The sequence below is a fragment of the Carcharodon carcharias genome, chromosome 22 (assembly GCF_017639515.1).
Source record: "Carcharodon carcharias isolate sCarCar2 chromosome 22, sCarCar2.pri, whole genome shotgun sequence".
In the NCBI taxonomy this organism is placed as follows: Eukaryota; Metazoa; Chordata; class Chondrichthyes; order Lamniformes; family Lamnidae; genus Carcharodon; species Carcharodon carcharias.
The window spans coordinates 56,474,270-56,495,332 of NC_054488.1; the positions used below are offsets into that span (position 1 = coordinate 56,474,270).

The 21,063-nt window shown below is 40.5% G+C and overlaps 1 protein-coding gene across 7 annotated transcripts in view; it reads left to right on the forward strand.

Moving 5' to 3' along the window:
• LOC121293589 (platelet endothelial cell adhesion molecule-like) overlaps positions 1–21,063 on the forward strand; it is a 92,113-nt gene that overhangs the window by 42,155 nt on the left and 28,895 nt on the right. For 5 of the 7 annotated variants that reach the window (XM_041216664.1, XM_041216662.1, XM_041216665.1 and 2 more), the window contains 3 exons: positions 13,634–13,744; positions 13,853–13,874; positions 14,393–14,433. The exons of 1 other annotated variant lie outside the window; for it this stretch is intronic. In XM_041216664.1, the coding sequence (XP_041072598.1) occupies positions 13,634–13,744; positions 13,853–13,874; positions 14,393–14,433 (174 nt within the window). Of the gene's footprint in view, positions 1–13,633; positions 13,745–13,852; positions 13,875–14,392; positions 14,434–17,905; positions 17,969–21,063 lie in introns of all 7 variants that reach the window. One more of the 7 variants, XM_041216666.1, reaches the window with a different exon arrangement.

Here is a 21,063-nt window from a genome sequence, read left to right on the forward strand (position 1 = left end):
ATAAATGTACAATCAATTTTCGCATAATATGTACGACTTGAAAATGGTGACACATTTATAGCTGCACAACATGGTTCAGTTATTCTCTGCTCTCCTGATTACCACTTTACCTGAAGGCTGCACTTGATTGTGAATCCCTCTATAGAAGCTTTTAACAGGTTGACTAGTATAGTGTACTGTTAAAAATCTAGAGTAGGGGAATCTGCTGTCCACAACCCTACTTCCTGTTGTCACCGTTTTCAGTCACACTATTCTATCAACATTTAGAATTAGAAATGGCAATGTCAATATTTCCCATTCCATTTTGCTATGTCACCTGTCACATTACAGCATGGGGTTCTGGGGATCTGGGGTTCTGGCTACTAAGTGGCTGTGGAATTAATTCCTTGAGGCTCCCAGCTCCATCAACACTTTACATATTAAAAAAATAAATTTGTCACAGGAAACAAACAAGCAATAAATGTGATTAACAGTTTTGGGTTCTGTCCATCATAACGACCGTTAAGCCAGAAATTCAGGGTTGGAAACCATTATTCTGCACCCATCTCTGCCAGGTGGGATTAGCAATAATTCATAACTCATGTGGGTACCCAGTAAAAAGTAGTTGATTGGACAAAAAATCAAGTTGCGCCACTGAATAATTGGTCGGATAACATTCACTTGAAAATTCCCTCCAATATTAACAGTAGGATGATTAATTTCAATTGTATGGTCAGCAAAACAGTTTGTTGGTTCATTCAAATCTCCAGTTGTATTAAGGTTTAAATATTATCAACCCTGCACACTGATCACTGTCGATGTTGCATGGGGATAAAACAAACTCGTAAGATATTCACATAACAAGAGTGATAATCACATCAAACTAATGGAGTAAAGTTCAAGTATTTTACTATAAGCTCAAACCCTTTTACTAATGAAATGGAATATATGCCACATTTGAGAACAACGTATAAGTAGTAAAAGCAAAAAACTATGGATGCTGGAAATCCAAAACAAAAACAAAAATAAAAATACCTGGAAAAACTCAGCAGGTCTGACAGCATCTGCAGAGAGGAATACAGTTAACATTTTGAGTCTGTATGACTCTTCAACAGAACTAAGGAAAAAGAGAAGAGAAGTGAAATATAAGCTGGTTTAAGGTGGGGTGGGACAAGTAGAGCTGGATAGAGGGCCAGTGATAGGTGGAGATAGCCAAAAGATGTCCTCTTTGACCTTTTGTCTATGACATCTTTTGGCAATCTCCACATATCACTGGCCCTCTATCCAGCTCTACTTGTCCCACCCCACCTTAAACCAGCTTATATTTCACTTCTCTTCTATTTTTCCTTAGTTCTGTTGAAGAGTCAAACAGACTCAAAACGTTAACTGTATTCCTCTCTGCAGATGCTGTCAGACCTGCTGAGTTTTTCCAGGTATTTTTATTTTTGTTTTGTAAGTAGTAAAGATCAGGGCTCACAGTGATAACTCACTAGGTACAGCTCAGATTCTGAAACTGGACATAAAGCTGACCAGGAGTGGGGCAATGGAAGCTGAGCATGCATGAAACACAGTGCACATATCTCATTTATATATCTGGGATCAGGATAATTTGCATGATTGTGACAAGGCTTCCAGGAAAATGTCTTTGCAGCTTTCCCATTGGAAGATGGGAAATGAAGTTCTGCTGCAAGATTTGAAGGCCTACAGTAATTCAAAGAGTTAATCAGGACTTGTGGTTCTGCAAACCAGGACCCCTGTGTTTGAGGCATGTCTGCAAACACTATGGGTAGGCACAGAAGTCTCCATTTCTCTGTGGAAACATTCTGATGGAACTACTAATGTAGAGGTTGGGGATATAATTGTGGGGGAGAAACAGTTCTTTTTTTGAGGCATTACAAAACCTAGCTAATAAGAATGGCTGATGATGATCAACAGCATGGTGAACAACTTACAATAGTGGTGGACAACCTGTGGCCCACAGGCCGCATACAGCCCATTAGGGATCTGAGTGTGGCCCGTGAGACATTTTGTTGACTTGCCCATGCACTGAGTTGTCAGATTCCACTGGCTTCTGTCCATGTAGTTTTTCGCCTACCAGCATTACTAAAGCGACATGCACTTATGAAGTGAGGTGCACCCAGAATTGACTGTGAGAGCCATCTGTGTCCAATCAAAATGCTACTATGGTTCAATTGGCATGCCACGTAAATTCTAGGTACACAAATGCAGTTTGTCCTGGGAGACCGTCTTGGTTATGACACCAGTGAATGGAGGAGGTTATGTTTTTTTATGTTACTTTTGCCGGTAATTTAACTTGCCCCTAATTATATAATGGATCACTTTGTGTTGAAGTGGCGTGATAAAGAAGGAGAATCAAGTGCAAAATCAAAAAGTACAGAGGAAGAAGTAGTAGTCAAAAAGAGGAAAATCGGTGACGAGGGCAGAATGGTAAAAGAGAGTTGGGAGCTGGATTATTTTGTTATTGAACAGAGAGGGAGGCTTAATTTGCAACAAGGTGATATCAGTTCCAAAGAAATACAACATTAAGAAACATGCCATTTCTCTCACATAGCAAAATCTCCAATAGGTTCTGCCCAATGAGCTCGACAGCTCCCAAATCTGAAGGAAATCATGGAAACACAGAAACAGGTACTTAGATGAGCATTAAATGAGCGTGACACAGTGACTTTGGCTAGCTTTTGTATTGCTTGGTTACTTGCAAAAAATGGAAAACCATTTTCAGATGGCAAATTAGTGAAACAAGGCATCATCGAATCCTCATGTTTTATTTGATAGGTTTAAAAACCTAGAGAAAATTATCAAACGTGTTAAATATCTGCAACTCAGCAGGCGTACTGTGAATCACAGAGTGCAAGATATAGCTGATGATCTGGAAGAGCAGCTTTTCAGAGCTGTACATTCAAGCGAGGCTATCAATATAGTACTGGATGAATGCAAAGATTTTAATGACATTGCTCAGCTCTGCATATGGGTTCGTCGTGTTCTCAGTGATCTGAACATGACAAGAATTTTTAGATCTCGGGAATACACAGGTGAGCACAGCGCTCAGTATTTTTCAAGGTATTTACTGATTGTTTCAAAGGCCACGAGTTACCTTTGGAAAAAACTATCAGTTACAACAGATGTGTGCCCCTCCATGATAGGAACATACAATGGATTTGTAGCTTTATTGGAAGCTTGTGTACCTGATATATTTGGTGTGCATTGCATAATACACCAAGAAGTGCTCTGCATTAAATTTGACAATGGAGACAGACTGAAAACTGTAATGAACGAAGTGGTACAGATTGTTAACTTCATATGTACTCGCCCCCTACATCACAGTCAGTTTATGGAACTTGTGGACCAGATTGAAACAGAATATGGAGACCTCGTCATGCACACTGAAGTGCACTGGTTAAACCATGGTAAAGTACTGGACTGCTTCCTGGCACTTCTACCCGAAATCAAGCAGTTTCTTTAATCAAAAATCTCAGATATACCCAGAGTTAGAAGATGAAAACTGGATTTTTGATGTGGCTTTTCTCACCGACATCACTGGTCACCAGGACGGTTTGAATGAGTCATTGCAGGGGAAAAATCACCTCTTGCCCACACTAGTTGCTGCACCTGTAGTTAATGTCCACTCAGTTACCTTCATGCAACTACACTCACTTCCCAAGTTTGAAAAACTTGCTGGATAAACAATCTAATCAAGGAAATGAATACGATCCATCAGTTCCCATACAAGTGCTGTCTACACTGGCAGAGCATTTTGAGAACTGCTTTTCTTCTGTGATCTGAGGCCCTTTCTCCATTGTTCTCAAATCCATTTGAATTTTATCTGAGCAAATGTGGCATAGTATGTTAAAGGCTTGGGGTTGATAAAAGGAAGTTTGAAGAGGAATTAATTCATGTTCATGTCCTGGATGAAGACAAAATTAACCAGCTAAAGAGGAAAGGTATACGAGAACTTTGGTTGAATATCCTCAGTCCAGTTCTTCAGCATTGCATCACAAAGCTGATGTCAATCTTTGGATCAACATACATAAGCAAGCAGACATTTTCTGGTATGGGGCACATCAAGTGCAAGAAGCACAACAGCCTAATGAATAGAAACCTCACTGCTGAATTGCAAAGTGTCTGCACATCCCTGAGTCCTAATCTAAGAAAGTTTATGGAGGACAGATCCAACCAGAAAGTCACACTGAGAATGATGTAAGGGAAACGTAAATATTTCTCTTGTTTTTATTTTTGAAGTTGATGACAGTTCTATTAATATATGAATGATTAACCATTTTATATAACTCGTTATGAAATATTCAACATGTATTAAGTGTATTTATTCCTATTCATGAGGTCATGGTTAGTGCACATGCCCAATTTCAATCTTGCAGCCCACTGAAATGAAAGAGGGCCACTCATACGGCCCATTTGCTGGCCTAGGTTGCCCATCACTGACGTACAACAACCCTAGAACCAATTAGGAAAAAACGTCAGTTAAGAGAACAAATTCATTTTGTTAATGTGGCAACCTAAATACCAATTGCTCCTATGATTATCTATCCCTTGTGCTGTCGTAAATTATTTTCAGTCACTGCCTTCACTACATTAATAATCCAGGCTTTCCTGGTAGTGTTCCTTCACATTTACCCTTGCACATAATCAGCTCTAAGTAAACAGCCCATCTAATGAAGCTGTGTATTGCATGTACATGTCATCATACCTAAAGGGGCCCCATTTTGTCATTTGCATATTAGTATATATCATCAAGATAGCTGCATCTTCCCACTGCTACTGTACTTGTAGGAGGAGATATCGCAGAACAAAATAGGTAGACATAGACTGGATAGGGAGTCTGTAACCTACATCCAACAACCTGATATCAGGAAAAAGCTGTACAAATCCAGTGAAAGAGACGGCAGAGGTCATTGGAGTTAAGGGAGAAAGAAACTTTAAACCATCTTAGGTTCTGTGCTAATCATGCCCTTCTGCACTTGCTTTTTGTCCTGTGCTTTCATTTTATTGCCGGCAAAAAAAAATCACATACAAACGCATTTTACCATGTCACCTTTATTGAAAGCAATATGTGAACTTTTCACAGAACACACAATTGTAACTTTGCTCCCTCTCTCTTTCTCTGGGTGTATCATAGGAAGCCAAACCAGAACCCAGTGACCATGGGAAGAATTTTCAAGGACCTACAGAGGCAGGTCTTGGGCAGGGGAGCCAAAAATGAGAGGGAAATCTCATCAGACTGGTGCCTCGACACGTCCCAGCCTCAATTACATTCTGTAGAAGACAGGGTGACGAGAATGGTTACCCAACTGGCCATATCGGGAAGCCAATTAAGCTCCTTGAGGGCTTAAAAGAGCACTCTCCCAAAACCAGCTGGATTGTCCAGCCACCAGTGGGGTGCTCGTCAAGTCGGCAGGCCATCCATAAAAGGGTGGCGGCCTCCCGGCGGCAGGCAGGGTAGGCATCAAAGCTGGAGGCTCCATTCAATTCCGTGTTAATGAATAACTGCAACTACGGCAATGGCTATTAATGCAGAGAAACTTTCCCTCCCTCTGACAACTCTAACTCTTTTGACCTTTGTTGTATCCCCTCACTCGTGAAGGACCACTGAGCATGGAGGCCCCTCATGCCTCCCTATATACTCCAGAGCTGCCCACCTCTGAGGCTGGGGCTGTCGATTGTTCAGTGCTGGTTGGCCTCCTAACAGGGCCTCCAAAGTCAGAGCCCAACCACCATCCTTAATTGGATGGAGATCCATGAGGCAGTCACTTCATCCAAGACCTGCCTCCAGGTCTCACGGCCATAATTTCAGTTTCCCCAATACTATATCACCCCAAAGGTATAATTGGCATGGGGTAACAAAACCCTTCAACCCTTGGGTCCGGCGTAACTTCACATCATACACCATCATTCAATCTAGCCCCTCTTAATCACCAGTTTAGATACATCCACCTCAGAAAATTTAGATAGTAATTCAGAGGGGAGTGAAACACAAAGCATGGGTGAGCAGAAGCAGCCAGCTGCAGCAGAGGAGCAGCAATGTACTGCTCAGGAGGAACGAACTCATGATGCAACTCTGTTGATGAACCCAGAAATGCACTTTCAAAAAGAAAGATGCATTCTGAGCATTGTGCCATGGTGCAGGCACTGATGATCTGCCAACCAGAAAGCTGCAGATGGTAGCTTAGCATGAAGAGATGCAGTAGTCATCAATATACAACCATACCTGCTTGTTTTGTATTATTCCTTTTGGAAACATATAGCAATTTCAGGGAAATCTGCAGCATTCAACCCATATCCCCAGTTGGAGATTCTTTAAGTGCAGAAATTAGCCTGAGGGTTCTTGTTGAACAGGCTATGAAACCTGAGGATTCGAGCTATCTTATCCAGCTTTGACAGGTTGAAATATCCAGGTTGAAGTGTGAAGCATGGATTCACCCATTTCACTGGTGTCACTAGTTCTGCTGTCAGTGGCCATGATGAGGCAGAGTTGAGTAGTAGAGGCATGGTTGAAATGGGAGCTGATGATGGGACTGCCCCTCATAGTGGCAACATGACCAGCTTCCTTGCTAGACACCAATTGCTGCTAAGATTTAAGGAAACACAAAGTGCTTTACCACCTACACAAAGACAAACATGCCAGAGCATGCAGCTGCTCCATCTCAGGACTTCACTCTCAGGAGTTAATGGTGAAGTCAATAATCCCAAGTTCCAAATACACATAAACCAGCTACTTCAAGAACATCTGTCTCTCGGACAACACCTGGTGGAAACATCGGGTTATGTTTAACAGTATATAGTCCACACACTGACCAAAGGAAAGCACCACAAAAACCAATACAAAATAATGTACACAGCAGCACTGACACACAATACATGCACCACAGATTAACGATCTGATTCTGCTCATATCATGTGTGCAGAAAATGTTCTTCCAAAGGTTTATGTGCATATTTCATAACATTGAAAACATATAAGGTTTGCCTGGAAGATTTAAGGACTGAAGACATGAGCATGAAGGCATATTAGTGATAGCAATGGGAAGATATAGACAGGATTGCTAATGTAATATATCCACATTAGGGGAGGCGATGGCATAGTGGTATATTCATTGGACTAGTAATCCAGAAACCCACGGTAATGTTCTGGGGACCTGAATTCTAATCCCGCTGATGGTAGAATTTGAACTCAATAAAAATCTGGAATTAAAAGTCTAATGATGACCCATAAAATGATTGTTGTAAATACCCATCTGGTTCACTAATGCCCTTTTGGGAAGGAAATCTGCTGTCCCAGTCTGGTCTACATGTGACTCCAGACCCACAATGTAGTTGGCTCTTAAATGCCCTCTGAACAAGGACAATTAGGGATGGGTTGAGCAATTAAAAAGAAACACTGCAAGCTGGCCTTGCTGAATGCTTCTTGCATTCACCATATCGTCACAATCATTAACAATGTCCTCACACTTGGACACTTCCTTCTCCAGGGCTTCTATGATGTATGCAGCACAAAACCAGAATTCTTATAGCTTTAAAGAATATATAATTTTCCTGTCCTTATAAAACCATGACTTACTGTGAGGAAGGCTATGAGAATGATGCAAGTTTGTAAAACTCTTTTTCCTTCGGCAACCTCAATTAGTATTGTATTATGTTGTGAATTCTTACAGTTTAACCAGATTTTAACAATCCCTTGTATTTTAGAACTAGCAAGCAATCCTGAACAATGGCCCCTACTAGGTTACCAAGTGATTAAGCTGCAACTGATGTTTGAATTTATTTTGCTAGTTAAATATTTACTCTATATCATATAAGCACTTCTTTTCATTTCAGTTCCAGTGTCCACACCATCCTTTGTTGAACTCTGCCGAGGTGAAGTTAAGAGAAACTGTGGCATTGCACTGCATAACAAGCACAGGAACTCTACTAATCACTTACACACTGTATCGGAATCAATCAAGTCTCTATTCAGTATCTACAATGCAGGCAATACCAGCAGTTTTTAATATAGCAGTAGAGACAATGGAACATTCTGGAGAGTACCAATGTGAAGCTGAAAATCAAATTTCTTTGCAACACAATAATGGAATATTATTTCATATTTTAAGTATGCTTATGCCAAATGCACAATGTACCTTAATTCTCAGTTACATGTGTCAATGGGGTTTTGACAGACTACTTTATTCATTATACAATATTTACATTCTAATTTCAGTTATCCTAATTCAGAAGAGAAGTAATAATATTTGGATTTTTATATCAATCTTAAGAAGTAATGGCTTTCCCTTCTCTGTTGACCATACTGACACAGTTATATCTGGGATCCTATGGGTGCTGGTGGCTCTCTACCATCCCACCCAAGTGGCCATTTTTCATGCACGACTTCAAACTATCAATGTTAGCAGACTATTTTAATTTAGTGGCCAATTTACAAACAGTAAGGTCCCATTAACAGTAATGTGACAATGATCAGATTATCAGTTTAATTATGTTGGTTGAGGAATAAAAACTGGCCAGAACACCGGGAAGAATCCCCAACTCTTTCTTGAAAGAAAGGGCAGATAGGACTTCAATTTAACTTATCATCCAAAAGATGGCACCTCTGCCAGTGCAGCAGTTCCTCCATGTCCGCAGAGATTTTGTGCTCAACTGTCTGGTATGAGATTCAAACCCACAACCCTTTGACTCAGAGGCACAGGTGTTACTCATTGATAACAGCAGTGTTTCAATCTAGATTTATATAGATATTACCGAATTTAAAAGTTGCACATTTAGTGCACCAACCCATGAGCCTATGAACTGCAACTTCTTTATCACAATGCATAAAATTAAACATAAAGAACTAAAAAGGAAGTTCCTAAATATAGTGGGGTTCCCCTTGGTCAAATAGATAAATATATCACAGTAATACAGTACTGAGCCTATAGACCAGGAAAGTCCCAGGTTTATTTCCTACTAAGTATTGAATTGGGTGTCTTAAATGGGACAGTGATGATAGTGTTATCACTGGTCTCAATGTTATCAAACTAGAGAACAAAAATGAACCAGTGTTCATGCATCTGATGTCTAGTCAGTAACTTATATGGAAAACTCCAAATGTGGCCAGACATCAGGTGAGGATACTGTCAGACTCAGTGGTAATCTCGTCCTCCTCTAAATAACCTGTTGATCCTCCCTTGCTGTCCAGAATCAGGCACAAAGGAGGACAAATTGAGCAACGTGCCAGAGAGCAATCAGTACCCAAGGAAGTAAAGCCCAACCTCAGTCACTGTCTTCAGGTGGGGAAGTGATAAAAACAGGTGAAAATTAAAATATAGAAATGTTAGGTTTTGGTTTCAATTAATGGATAAATAGTTGCTGTATGGGACCAGATTTTCTGCTTAATAACTCCAGTAAAGTGATGAAAAAAATCTGCCACTTCTAGAATTTCCAACTAGAGGTGATGGGGGATATACAATACATCTGCCCAGAAATGAGCAAGCATACTGTAATGATATGCAATTGACCGAATTATATCTGACATGTTGAAAGAGGGGAATGTGCAACGAGACTTGGGTGTCCTTTTACACCAGTCGCTGAAGGTAAGCATGCAGGTGCAGCAGGCGGTAAAGAAGGCAAATGGTACGTTGGCCTTCATAGCCAGAGGATTCAAGTACAGAACAGGGATGTCTTGCTGCAATTGTACAGGGCCTCGGTGAGACCACACCCGGAATATTGTGTGCAGTTTTGGTCTCCTTATCTGAGGAAGGATGTACTTGCTATAGAGGGAGTGCAGCGAAGGTTTACCCGACTGATTCCTGGGATGGCGGGACTGACATATGAGGAGAGGTTGAGTTGTTTAAGATTATATTCACTGGAGTTCAGAAGAATGAGGGGGGATCTCATAGAAACCTGTAAAATTCTAACAGGACTAGACAGGGTAGATGGAGGAAGGATGTTCCCAATGGTGGGGGAGTCCAGAACCAGGGTCACAGTCTGAGGATATGGGGTAGACCATTTAGAACTGAGATAAGGAGAAACTTGTTCGCCCAGAGAGTGGTGAGCCTGTGGAATTCGTGGGGAGAAAGCGGGAGCAGGCTACTGAGTTGGATGATCAGTCATGATCATAATGAATGGCAGGGCAGTCTCGAAGGGCCGAATGACCTACTCCTGCTCCGAGTTTCTATGTTTCCCATCATTTGCACCCTAGCAGTGTTGAGCATTAGGAACACCTTTGCATTGCTGGCATACAGCACTGCTACAGTGGCAGGGGAATATTCAAAGTTAAAGGAGCTGTCTTAGACTATGCAATAAACCCCAAGGTAATTGATTGCATAGGAATGCGCTTTGTTTAAAAAAAATGTAATTTGAAAGGCCTTTCCAGAAACAGAGGCACTGATCATTCTCTATGCTGTGGCAGATCTTCAGCAGCCATTTTAAGACCATCCTATGGTTTCAGGAATTAACACCTACATATACAAGTGGCATAGTGAACAACATTGGCCAGGTGAAATCAATATTGTTTCTGCTCCAGTCACGAGCATTTATGTTTTACAATATAGACACAGTAGGCTTGGGGCACATCAAACTTCCCTCTTTTCTTTATTCCCCTGAATTATTGCCTTCACCCCGTTCAATGCCACCCTCCTGGGTAAGGAGAACTGATTGATTCCACTCTTAATGTGATTTCCTTAGGGACTATGAGAGGCATGGACAGGGTGGATAGGGAGCAGCTATTCCCTTTAGTTGAAGGGTCAGTCACGAGGTGACATAAGTTCAAGGTGAGGGGCAGGAGGTTTAGGGGGGATGTGAGGCAAAACTTTTTTACCCAGAGGGTGGTGATGGTCTGGAATGCACTGCCTGGGAGGGTGGTGGAGGCGGGTTGCCTCACATTCTTTATAAAGTACCTGGATGAGCACTTGGCACATCATAACATTCAAGACTATGGGCTAAGCGCTGGTAAATGGGACTAGGTAGGTAGGTGAGGTGTTTCTCACATGTCGGTGCAGACTCGATGGGCTGAAAGGCCTCTTCTGCAGCGTGTGTTCTTGCTAGTTTTTAACTCCATTTTGAAAATGGCCTTTTGCAGTCTAAATCCAATCTCACAAGGAAATAGGAATGCAAGTATCAGTCAAATGTAGAATAGAGATACAGATTTCATGGTTAAGAGTAGATACTGATGCCCTTACTTTCTGTATTTTCCTCTCAATTTTCTCCCCTTCTCTCCTAAAAATGGAGACATGCTGACAGTTTAAAAAGATTGCATTTATAAACAACTTGCCATGTATCTCGGAAACATCTAAAAGAATTTCATATAGTTTTCTATGTCCCTTCCCTCCCTCACTATCATCTCTCTCCCACTGCTCACTTTTCTCTCCCCTCACTTTCATTTTTTTATTTGTACTATTCGCGTATTTCACTTTGTCTTTCCTTCTTGGTCACACCTCCTTCATCTTTTCACCCTTCAAAAGTTTTATTTTTCCCTCTACTTTTCACAACATTGCATCTGTGCATGGGGATTTCTGATAGAATGGAGGTGAGAAGGGACATGAGGAGGGAGACATCAACAGAGCTGGAAATGAAAGTAATCAAAGGAAGGAAGCTTTTTAGAAGAGAAATTTTAATTTGTGCCATGATGCAGATTTTAATAGAGAGTGGAAGTGTAATCAGAGCTGAGTGGGTGAATTTAGACAATGCCAGGGACATAATCAGAGTTCGGGTGAGAGACTTAATTGGAGCTGGAGATCTGGCTCTGCACATCAATGGGGCATGGGCTATTAAAGTAAAACTTAATAAGATGAAGATAGTTGAGACTTTTCCAACAGTTTTGAACAGTGGTTATGTTAGTATTCGCAGAAGCACAGTAGTTGGACCGTTTTGGAAGTAGGAAAACAATGGGCACAGATTTTTGCCATGGTGGACAGCCTCTTCATTGTAGCATAAATGGCGCAACTGCCCAAAAATCCTAACACCCAACCCCAGACACAACACTTTCCATTTTGGCAAGGGATGAGAATGGAGACAGTTCACGTTTCACACATGAACGGTTTAGGGAGGAGCTGGCTAGTTAAATCATCAGCTGCCTCCACAACTCGGATTTTGGTAGCCCAGGAATGTGAAACCTGAAGTGTGCAGATTAGATCTGGTCAAAGCAGGCCTAAATTTTGTGAGCTCGTTAGGATAGCCGGGGTATTTCTTTGGAGAGGTAAGGTATCGCATTGGATCTGGTCCTGGGACACCTTTGGGGAAGGTCAGGAGCCCTTTGGAGGAGATCATGTGCCCTTTGGTGGAGGTCAGTTGCTCTTTGTAAGTGTTAGAACTAGGCATGAATAGGCCTATTAAAGTATTAATTGAATGAAACTTTTTGCTGCCCATCCAAACTTGTGGTTGGCGGGCAGATGAAAAGGCCAAGCAGCCTTTTGATTCTTTGGGAAACCTCATCTACGGGCGGGATGAGGTTTCCAACAGCAATTAAAAATTAAATAAAAATTTTAAAATTTCATTCATGACATGTCCTTGCTCACGTGACTGTTTTTAACAGTAGTAACTTTTTTATTTTTGAGTTTTTAAATCTTCAGCTCCCCGAGGCAGCTCTGTGCCTCAGAGCTTTCATTGCTCGCATCAGCGCACATGAGCAAACTTCCATGCTCACCCGCTTCCCGCTCCAACCCCGGCAGCTCTGAGCGCTGCAGCACGCAATTCATGCTAGCTGTCCCAATCACGGGCGGCAATCAGTATGGCGACTGCTTCTAGACCTGCCCGATGCACCGGCCCAACAAGGTAAAAGTCCTGGCCATAGACCTTTATTTTATCTCATTTCTACATGAGTCCTGAGATCTGCCCATGGTAGATACTGGGTGAATTGGCATGGTAGATCTAAGGGCAAAGGTGGCAGATGGGGGGCATGCATTGGCAGCAAGTTAGCATAGGAGCTATAAAGAACCAATGTAGGTGGGTAGAGGGGAAAAGGTTGACATGGAGAGTATGAGGGGTCATGGGGATGGGTACAGGACATGAGGTGGCATGGGTTGGCATGAATGGGGTATGGGTGGTGTGCGAGGGAGTTGTGTGGGTGTGAGGTTTGGAGGGATGTTTTGTTTACTTTTGGACACCGGGCCAGAGTCCCAAGGAAGACCTTCTGCCCAGATTGCCTTCACACCCAACAGCCTCCTCACTTCTTCTGGGGTCACCTGTCCAAACTCCTAATGTAGCCCACCACCCCAGGCCAAAAATTCGATATCCTAGCGGTCATTTTTAAAGGTCAGGCTCATGGAGTCAGAAATTGTCCCGATCCTGCCCATCCAACCCAGGAGCAAAAATCCAAAGGTCTTTCTTACTAATGGACCAACACAATTGCTCAAAGTCTTTTGGCTCTCTGAACTATCGATAGGGCTGTGACCTAATATACAGCTTTTTAAAAAAATTATCAGTTTTGTCTTAATTTAGTAATGAGTTGAACAAATAAGTAATATGAAATTGTATAAAATAATAAGATCTGGAACTGTTAGATTGTAACACAGAGAGTGGATTTACCCTACAATATTTTCTTCATATATTTATACACCCTCCTGCAAACAAAGATGCTTTATTAATGTGACAAGTAGCAGAACATAAGCCATAAGAAGCTTGCGAAATAAAACATCTTTCTTTTCCATCAGGTGCTCAATGGTGGATATATGCATTGGCCCTAGTTTCAGTGGTGTCAATAGCAATAGTAATAACAGTGTTATGCATCCGATATCATAAACAGCGGTCCAAGAATAATAAAGGTGTGTCTCTCTGTATGGTTACATTCTTTGCTCATCATTATTTGAAATATTTTGCTAACTTGGTTGTCCAATATTTATTTTTATCCTTTAAAAAATTTTGATCAACAGATAAAAACCAAGTAGATGAAAGGTAAGATTTCTTAAACAGTCATATCAAACCTTGTCCAATTCCTTATTCAAACAATTGTTTGTCCTTTTGCTTCTTTGAAAAACAAAGTAAAAAAGAGTAATACACGAATACAATTCTACACATTGTTCAAAGAAGCAAAGCAACTCTGTGCTATTCCAGTATTGTTAAAAGTTGTGTTGCTCCCTCCATATCGTATATTTGAATGAATGATGCCATGATTGTAACAAAAAATGAGAGGCAGACAGCAGATATCCAAATCATAACCATTACTATAGTAGCAAGAATTGCAAAATAATTTATAGAGAAAAAACTGGAGGCATAGAGCCAGTATTCATCCTGATTAATATTAGTCTATAAGTTGATTCCATTTTATCGTTTTCCTTAGATTTCCACAAGTTAACTAAAGATTGTATCTAGTTCTTAATGATAAAAATTAAGGAGTCTTTTTAATTGCAGTGGATTTACAAGCAGTTCAACAAATATCAGCTGATATATTTCATTTTTTAATTTAATTGCAGCTATGAAACATGTCAGATAGGATCCTTGCAACATAACCAAGGTAAATCTGCTTGTTTATTCATGTAACATAGTAGTAAGATATTAATAAAGCAGGACAAATTGTTATGTTTAATGCACACCACTAATAGTATGTAAAAAAATTGATAGCAAGGAAGTGATACATTGTGAGTTGTGAATCACCACAAATTGCTGGACAATTTCCACCACTCCATTGTTAGCCCTGCAAAAACCGGAGCCGTCAATCTTCAAGAACCTTAAGCTGTCACAACCTACCTTGAGAGCTGAGGTATGCTAACTCCCTTCCGAAGTGAAGTATCTGCATCTCTTTCCATAGATGCAGGTGTAAAGGTGTGGGCGAATGGGCACAGATTGCCACTTGTTTGTTTGTTTTGTATCTTAACATACCCTTTCCCCCTTGGGAAACACTGGGGAAGTACTGGAAAGATTTTCAGGCTGATTATCAACTTGTTGAGCCATGTCTTGAATGCTCCTTCCATGGCCAACAAGTCCTGGAGTGGGACTTGAATCCAGATCTTCTGGTTCAGAGGCAGGGGCACTACCTACTGAACCGCAACGTCTAGAATGCTGCTGATACAGCCTGATCTCTCACACATCTGGTCTTCCATTTCCTCCTCCAAGAAACTCAACTAAATGAGTTTTCTCACTGGTAAAAGCATTGGTGGTAATAAAACTAGCAAAATTTCACAAAATCTCAGGTGATAGCAGGGAAAAAGCAAAAATTAAGAAAAGGGGGACAAAAATGACCATAAACCTGTTCATTTATTTTTTTTTCCACGCCCTTTATATTAATTTTTGCCCGGAGCTGATTCTTCAGCACATCATATACATATATGGTGCTCATCTATCACCACAACAGTGTAAAGATTAGAAAAAGATGTACGAGTCCTTTGAATATTTCATGTTCTTGTGCCCAGCCCCAGAATACAGACCAATTTGAAATGAACAGAGAGCTCTCTGGCCAATTTTCTTGTCGATTAGACCCCGTGAGCTGGCGCACGCAGTGTAATTGGCAAGGAGATCAGTGTGGAACATTATCACCACAACACTGCAACTTCCTAAAATAAAAGCAAAATACTGCAGATGCTGGAAATCTGAAACAAAAACAGAAAATGCTGGAAAAACTCAACAGGTCTAGCAGCATCTGTGGAGAGAGAAACAGAGTTAACATTTTCATGCTGTTAGACTTGCAGCTTCCTATTCTATGAAAGGGAATGATTCATTTTAGAATATGTTGATCATACAAGGTGTCCACAAAAAGGAGTATTCTAATACATAGACATGCAAAGAAAACTGGACTGCATGTGAAGAAAAAGTTTAAAAATCAACTGAATATGGTCAATAAAGCAATTGTATAATTTCATTGCCTGGAAATGACCATGAGCAATCTTATTGTACAAGGCCCTTTCCCTTGCAAAAAACCCAAAATATTTGCATTGTATTTCTAGGATCTCTGAGAGAAAGTATGGAGGTCATTTATAGTAAAATCAGAAAAATTATACACCAAGTAAGAAACACAAAAAGCTGCTCAGAAATTCCTTACAATAATAGATTTTACAAAATTACTTCTTGCTGCTGAGTAAAGGTAAAAATGCATTAATGTCCATTGTTCAATCTAGTGAAAGAAAATAACTTAAAACTACGCAGAATGATTATAATCAGTTATGTATTGCTGAAAAATGACAGATGCTGTCGAAGCATTTTGTCTTGCACTCATCAGGACACTTTGCAAGAACACCAAATTGTAAAGGGAACTGCAATTTATAATGCACAAAAAGAGAGTACTGATTGGTTGGCAATGGACTCTGATTGGTAGAGGCATTGCCATGGAGAATGCACCAGTTTACTGAGAACTGACAGCTAAATGCGAAGCTTTGTTAAATTCAAACCAGACAGGTTGACTGATTGGTCCAGAGGAATTGGCCCTGAGGAATGAACCAGGAAATAGCTGTCACCTGTTATTTCTTTTACAGACAGAAGGAACATGTACACACATTGTGCCTTTTTCAACTAAACAAAATATATGATAGCTATTCCCTGGTTTAATTCCCTGGGCCAATCAAGAGTCAATCTGTTTGGTTTGAATTTAAACAAAGTTTGGCAGTTAACTGTCAGTTATCAGTTAACTGGTGCATTCTCTATGGCAATATCTCTAACGATCAGAGTCTACTTGCCAACCAATCAGCACTCTCTTCTTATGCAGTATAAATTGTTGTTCCCTTTACAATTTGGTATTCTTGCGAATTGTCCTGATGTGTGTAAGGAAAGCTTTGACAGCACGTCTTTTTTCAGTAATACTTAAGTTCTGTACAACAAACGACTATAACCAATTATAGTGAGTTCACAATTTCTATTCACTTGCTGTTGCAACTGTATAAAAATATATTGAAAAAGGTAAAAGAATGTTCCATAATGTTGACATACTTGCACAGTTTGCTCCAGGTACAGTGTGCAGCAGCTTAATGATGTTCTGGCACAACCTATTCAAAGGGTACAAAACTAATATCACATAGCTATACTGCAAACGGATATTTTTTCTTAATTTGTCCCATTCATGTTCATTTTCTCCTTGTTCCAAAGTACTGTATAATTGGGATAACAGATTTCAATTTACTACCAGCAAAAAATGTAGATAGTCCAAGATTTGAAAAGACCATAGATTAGAAATCGCACAATTTTTTCAATGCAATATGGGCAGATATTCAGGGTGGAAAATGAGGTAGAAGCTGTATCTTAACGTTTCTGCCCCATTTACAAAATTCTGTTCAAGAGAGTTGGATACTTCATCTCTCCACCCAACTTATGTCCACTCCAGTTTTGGGCATAACCGACCACTGCCTCAGGCTGATCCAGACTGTCCTATTCAATCTGAACACAGCTTCAGACTCTCCCATCCTTTCCATCACAAAGACTTACTATAACTTTTGTGGTACCAGCCAACTCCATCCACATCTCAGCCCACCTGCCACTGAAACACTCATCTATGCCATCTTCAGACTTGATCTTTCCTATGGTCTCTTGATCAGCCCCCCCATCCTCACCATTCATGAATATCCAAATCTCTGCTGCACTAAACTACATTGGTCAAATGTAAAGTTAATAGTTTTTTCTACCTACACTTGCATCTTAAAAATTTGTGCACCTGAACCTCAGGATTTCTCTGTTCCTCAAGTCTGTTAACAATTTTTTATTTTATTTATTCTTTCACGGGATGTGGGCATTGCTGCCTAGGCCAGCATTTATTGCCCATCCTTGGTTCGTTCCACTCAGGGCATATTTCCTTCATGGTTCTTAACTCAAAAGTCTGCATCACCAAATTTTTCTGCTTAGAACTATATCTGCCATCTATATCCCAACATCTTTGTGGAATCTCCTGCAATCAGAGGAGAAATTGTATTGTTTAAAAAAGATAATACTTGGCATTGAAACTCAGTTCACAATAACTCAAGAACAATGTTCCTTCAATAATATTGACTGAAATTCTATGTTTGCAGGATTCAACCAAGTGGATTCTGACATATTGATTGAACAGCAAGGCAAATAAGTTATGTTTACAGGTGTAAGATCTTCAGAAATGATGGAATGAGTTCACTTTAATACTCATAGATAACTGTGGATAGACAATAAATAGTGTATTACAGTATCGCTTCACATCCCTAGAGTACTTTATTTTACCTTGTATGTTATTCAACCTCAATCAGTTGCACTCTAAGGGCAATATTTATACAGCCTCAACTGCAGTAATATTGTTCTGCAAAGCAATTAATCCAATTTATCAATACTTACATAAAAGCAAACTACTGAGGATGCTGGAAATCTGAAATAGAAACAGAAAGTGCTGGTAAAATTCAGCATGTCTATCAGCATCTGTGGAGAGAGAAAGAGAGGTCATGTTTCGAGTCCAAAATGACTCTTCTTCAGAAGTGAAGAGAAGTAGATGGGTTTTATGCTTTTTAAAATATGGGGAATGTCAGGTAGAACAAAAAAGAAGGCTAGGGATGGGTTAGACAGCGGGAGAGATTAAATGACTAATATGTCATAGAACCAAAGGCAAAGTGAGTGGTAACGCTTGTAGTAAAGAAACAAAGCATTGGTCCACAGTAAGTTTTCATGGCAGAAGAAAGAACTGCTCTGAAGCAAAAACATGAAAACAAGATTGGCACTGGGCAAAAAGAAAGCATCAAAATGAAGGACAGAATTCATGGTCTGAAGTTGTTGAACTTAAATGTTTGAGTGCAGAAGGCTGTAAAGTGCCTAATCAGATGATGGGGTGCTGTTCCTCCAGCGTGCATTGGGCTTCACTGGAACATTGCAGCAGGCGGAGGACAGAAATGAGCATAAGAGCAAGGTGGTGAATTAAAATGGCAAACAACCAAGTCTGGATCATGCTTGCGGACTGAGCAGAGGTGATCACAGAGTCTGCATTTGGTCTTCCTAGTGTAGAGGAGACCGCATTGTGAGCAGCAAATATAGAAGACTAAATTGAAAGTACAAGCAAATCCCTGCTTCAGCTAGAAGGAGCATTTGGGGCCTGGAACAGTGAGGAGGAAGGAGATAAAAGGACAGGTGTTGCAACTCCTGCAACTGCATGGGAAGGTGCTATGGGAAGGGGATGAGATTTTGGGAGTGATAGAGGAGTGAATCAGGGTGTCGTAGAGGGAACAGTCCCTTCAGAACGCTGACAGGGGAGGGAGAGGTGGATGTGTTTGGTGGTGGCATCATGCTGGAGATGGTGGAAGTGGCAGAGGATGACCCTTTGAATTTGGAGGCTGTTGAGGTGGAACTCTATTGAGGTTCTAGGAGGGGAAATGCTGAGGGCAGAAGTGCAGGAAATGATCCCCTCAGGAGACAGAGTCAGGATAAATGGACATTTTCAGGTTGGTAAACAATAATTAGTGGAGTACTGCAGGGATCAGTACTGACACCTCAACTATTTACAATCTATATAAATAACTTGGATGAAGGGATTGACTGTATTGTAACCAAATTTGCTGATGATGCAAAGATAGGTGGGAAAGCAAGCTGTGAAGAGAATACAAAGAATCTGCAGAGGGATATAGATAGGTTATGTGAGTGGGCAAAAATTTTGGCACATGGAGAATAATGTGGGAAAATGTGAGGTTGTCCACTTTGGTAGGAAGCATAGAAAAGCAGAGTAGTATTTAATTAAATATTGACTGTAGAATGCTGCAGTGCAGAGAGGCCTGAGTGTCAAAAAAAGCCAGCATGCAGGTCCAGCAAGTAATTAAGACAAACAGAATGATAGCCTTTATTGCAAGGGAAATGAAGTATAAAAATAGGGGAGTCTTGCTACAACAATACAAGGTGAGACCACAGCTAGAGTACTGTTTGCAGTTTTGGTCAACTTACTTAAAGAGGAACATACTTGCATTGGAAACAGTTCAGCGATGATTCACTAGGCGGATTCCTGGGATGAAGGGGTTGTCTTTTGAGGAAAGGTTGAGCAGGTTGGGCCTATACTCATTGGAGTTTAGAAGAATGAGGGGTGATCTTATTGAAACATATAAGATTCTGAGGGGGCTTGACAGGATAGATGTTGAGACGATGTTTCCCCTCATGGGAGAATCTAGAACTAGGACGCACAGTTTCAAAATAAGGGGTCTCCCGTTTAAAACAGCGAGGAGGAATTTCTTCTCTCAGAAGGTTGTTACTGTTTGGAATTCTCTCCCCCAGTGAGCAGTGGAGGCTGGGTCATTTAACATGTTCAAGGCTGAGTTAAGACAAATTTTTGACTGACAAGGGAGTCAAGACCAGCCATGATCTTATTGACTGGCAGGGCAGGCTCGAAGGGCTACTCCTGCTCCTATTTCTTATGTAAAAAAAGAACCAGGGGACAATGGATTAGTGCCACAATTTTTAGGCAACTGAAAACAGTTAACTTTGTGTTAAAAGTCCCTTATTCTGTACTATTTCTTGTTTGATGTATGCTACTCAAGGTTGTATTTTTGCTTGCGGGGGGGGAGGGTTGCAGGCACAATAGAAGATTAAAGAATAACATGAAAACTCTACATCAGGAAAATGTATAGAATGTACTCTTGATGATGTTGTTGCTAGCAGGTGCATTTGTCACAAATTAAGTGTTAAACTTCCAAGATGGTTTATATAGTGTGGCAAAAAAATGGTAATTATCAACACCCAAAATCCTAAAGTTCTTCCTGGCTTACAGATGATTTCATTTATTTTATTTTTTAGTAGAAGTTTTCTTCATTTTGCATAACAAGAAAGATATTGACATTGAAATTAGAGAATTGTAATGCACAATCAGGACTACTCGTTGAAAGTAAACCATATGGAATGCATTGAACATTCCTTTTATCGTTATCAATACACTAACCATGGAGTCGCATTGTTCCAACTCTCTGTTAATGCTAAACAAAAACAGAATTACCTGGAAAAACTCAGCAGGTCTGGCAGCATCGGCAGAGAAGAAAAGAGTTGACGTTTCGAGTCCTCATGACCCTTCGACAGAACTAGTTCTGTCGAAGGGTCATGAGGACTCGAAACGTCAACTCTTTTCTTCTCCGTCGATGCTGCCAGACCTGCTGAGTTTTTCCAGGTAATTCTGTTTTTGTTTTGGATTTCCAGCATCCGCAGTTTTTTTGTTTTTATCTCTGTTAATGCTGCTTGATTA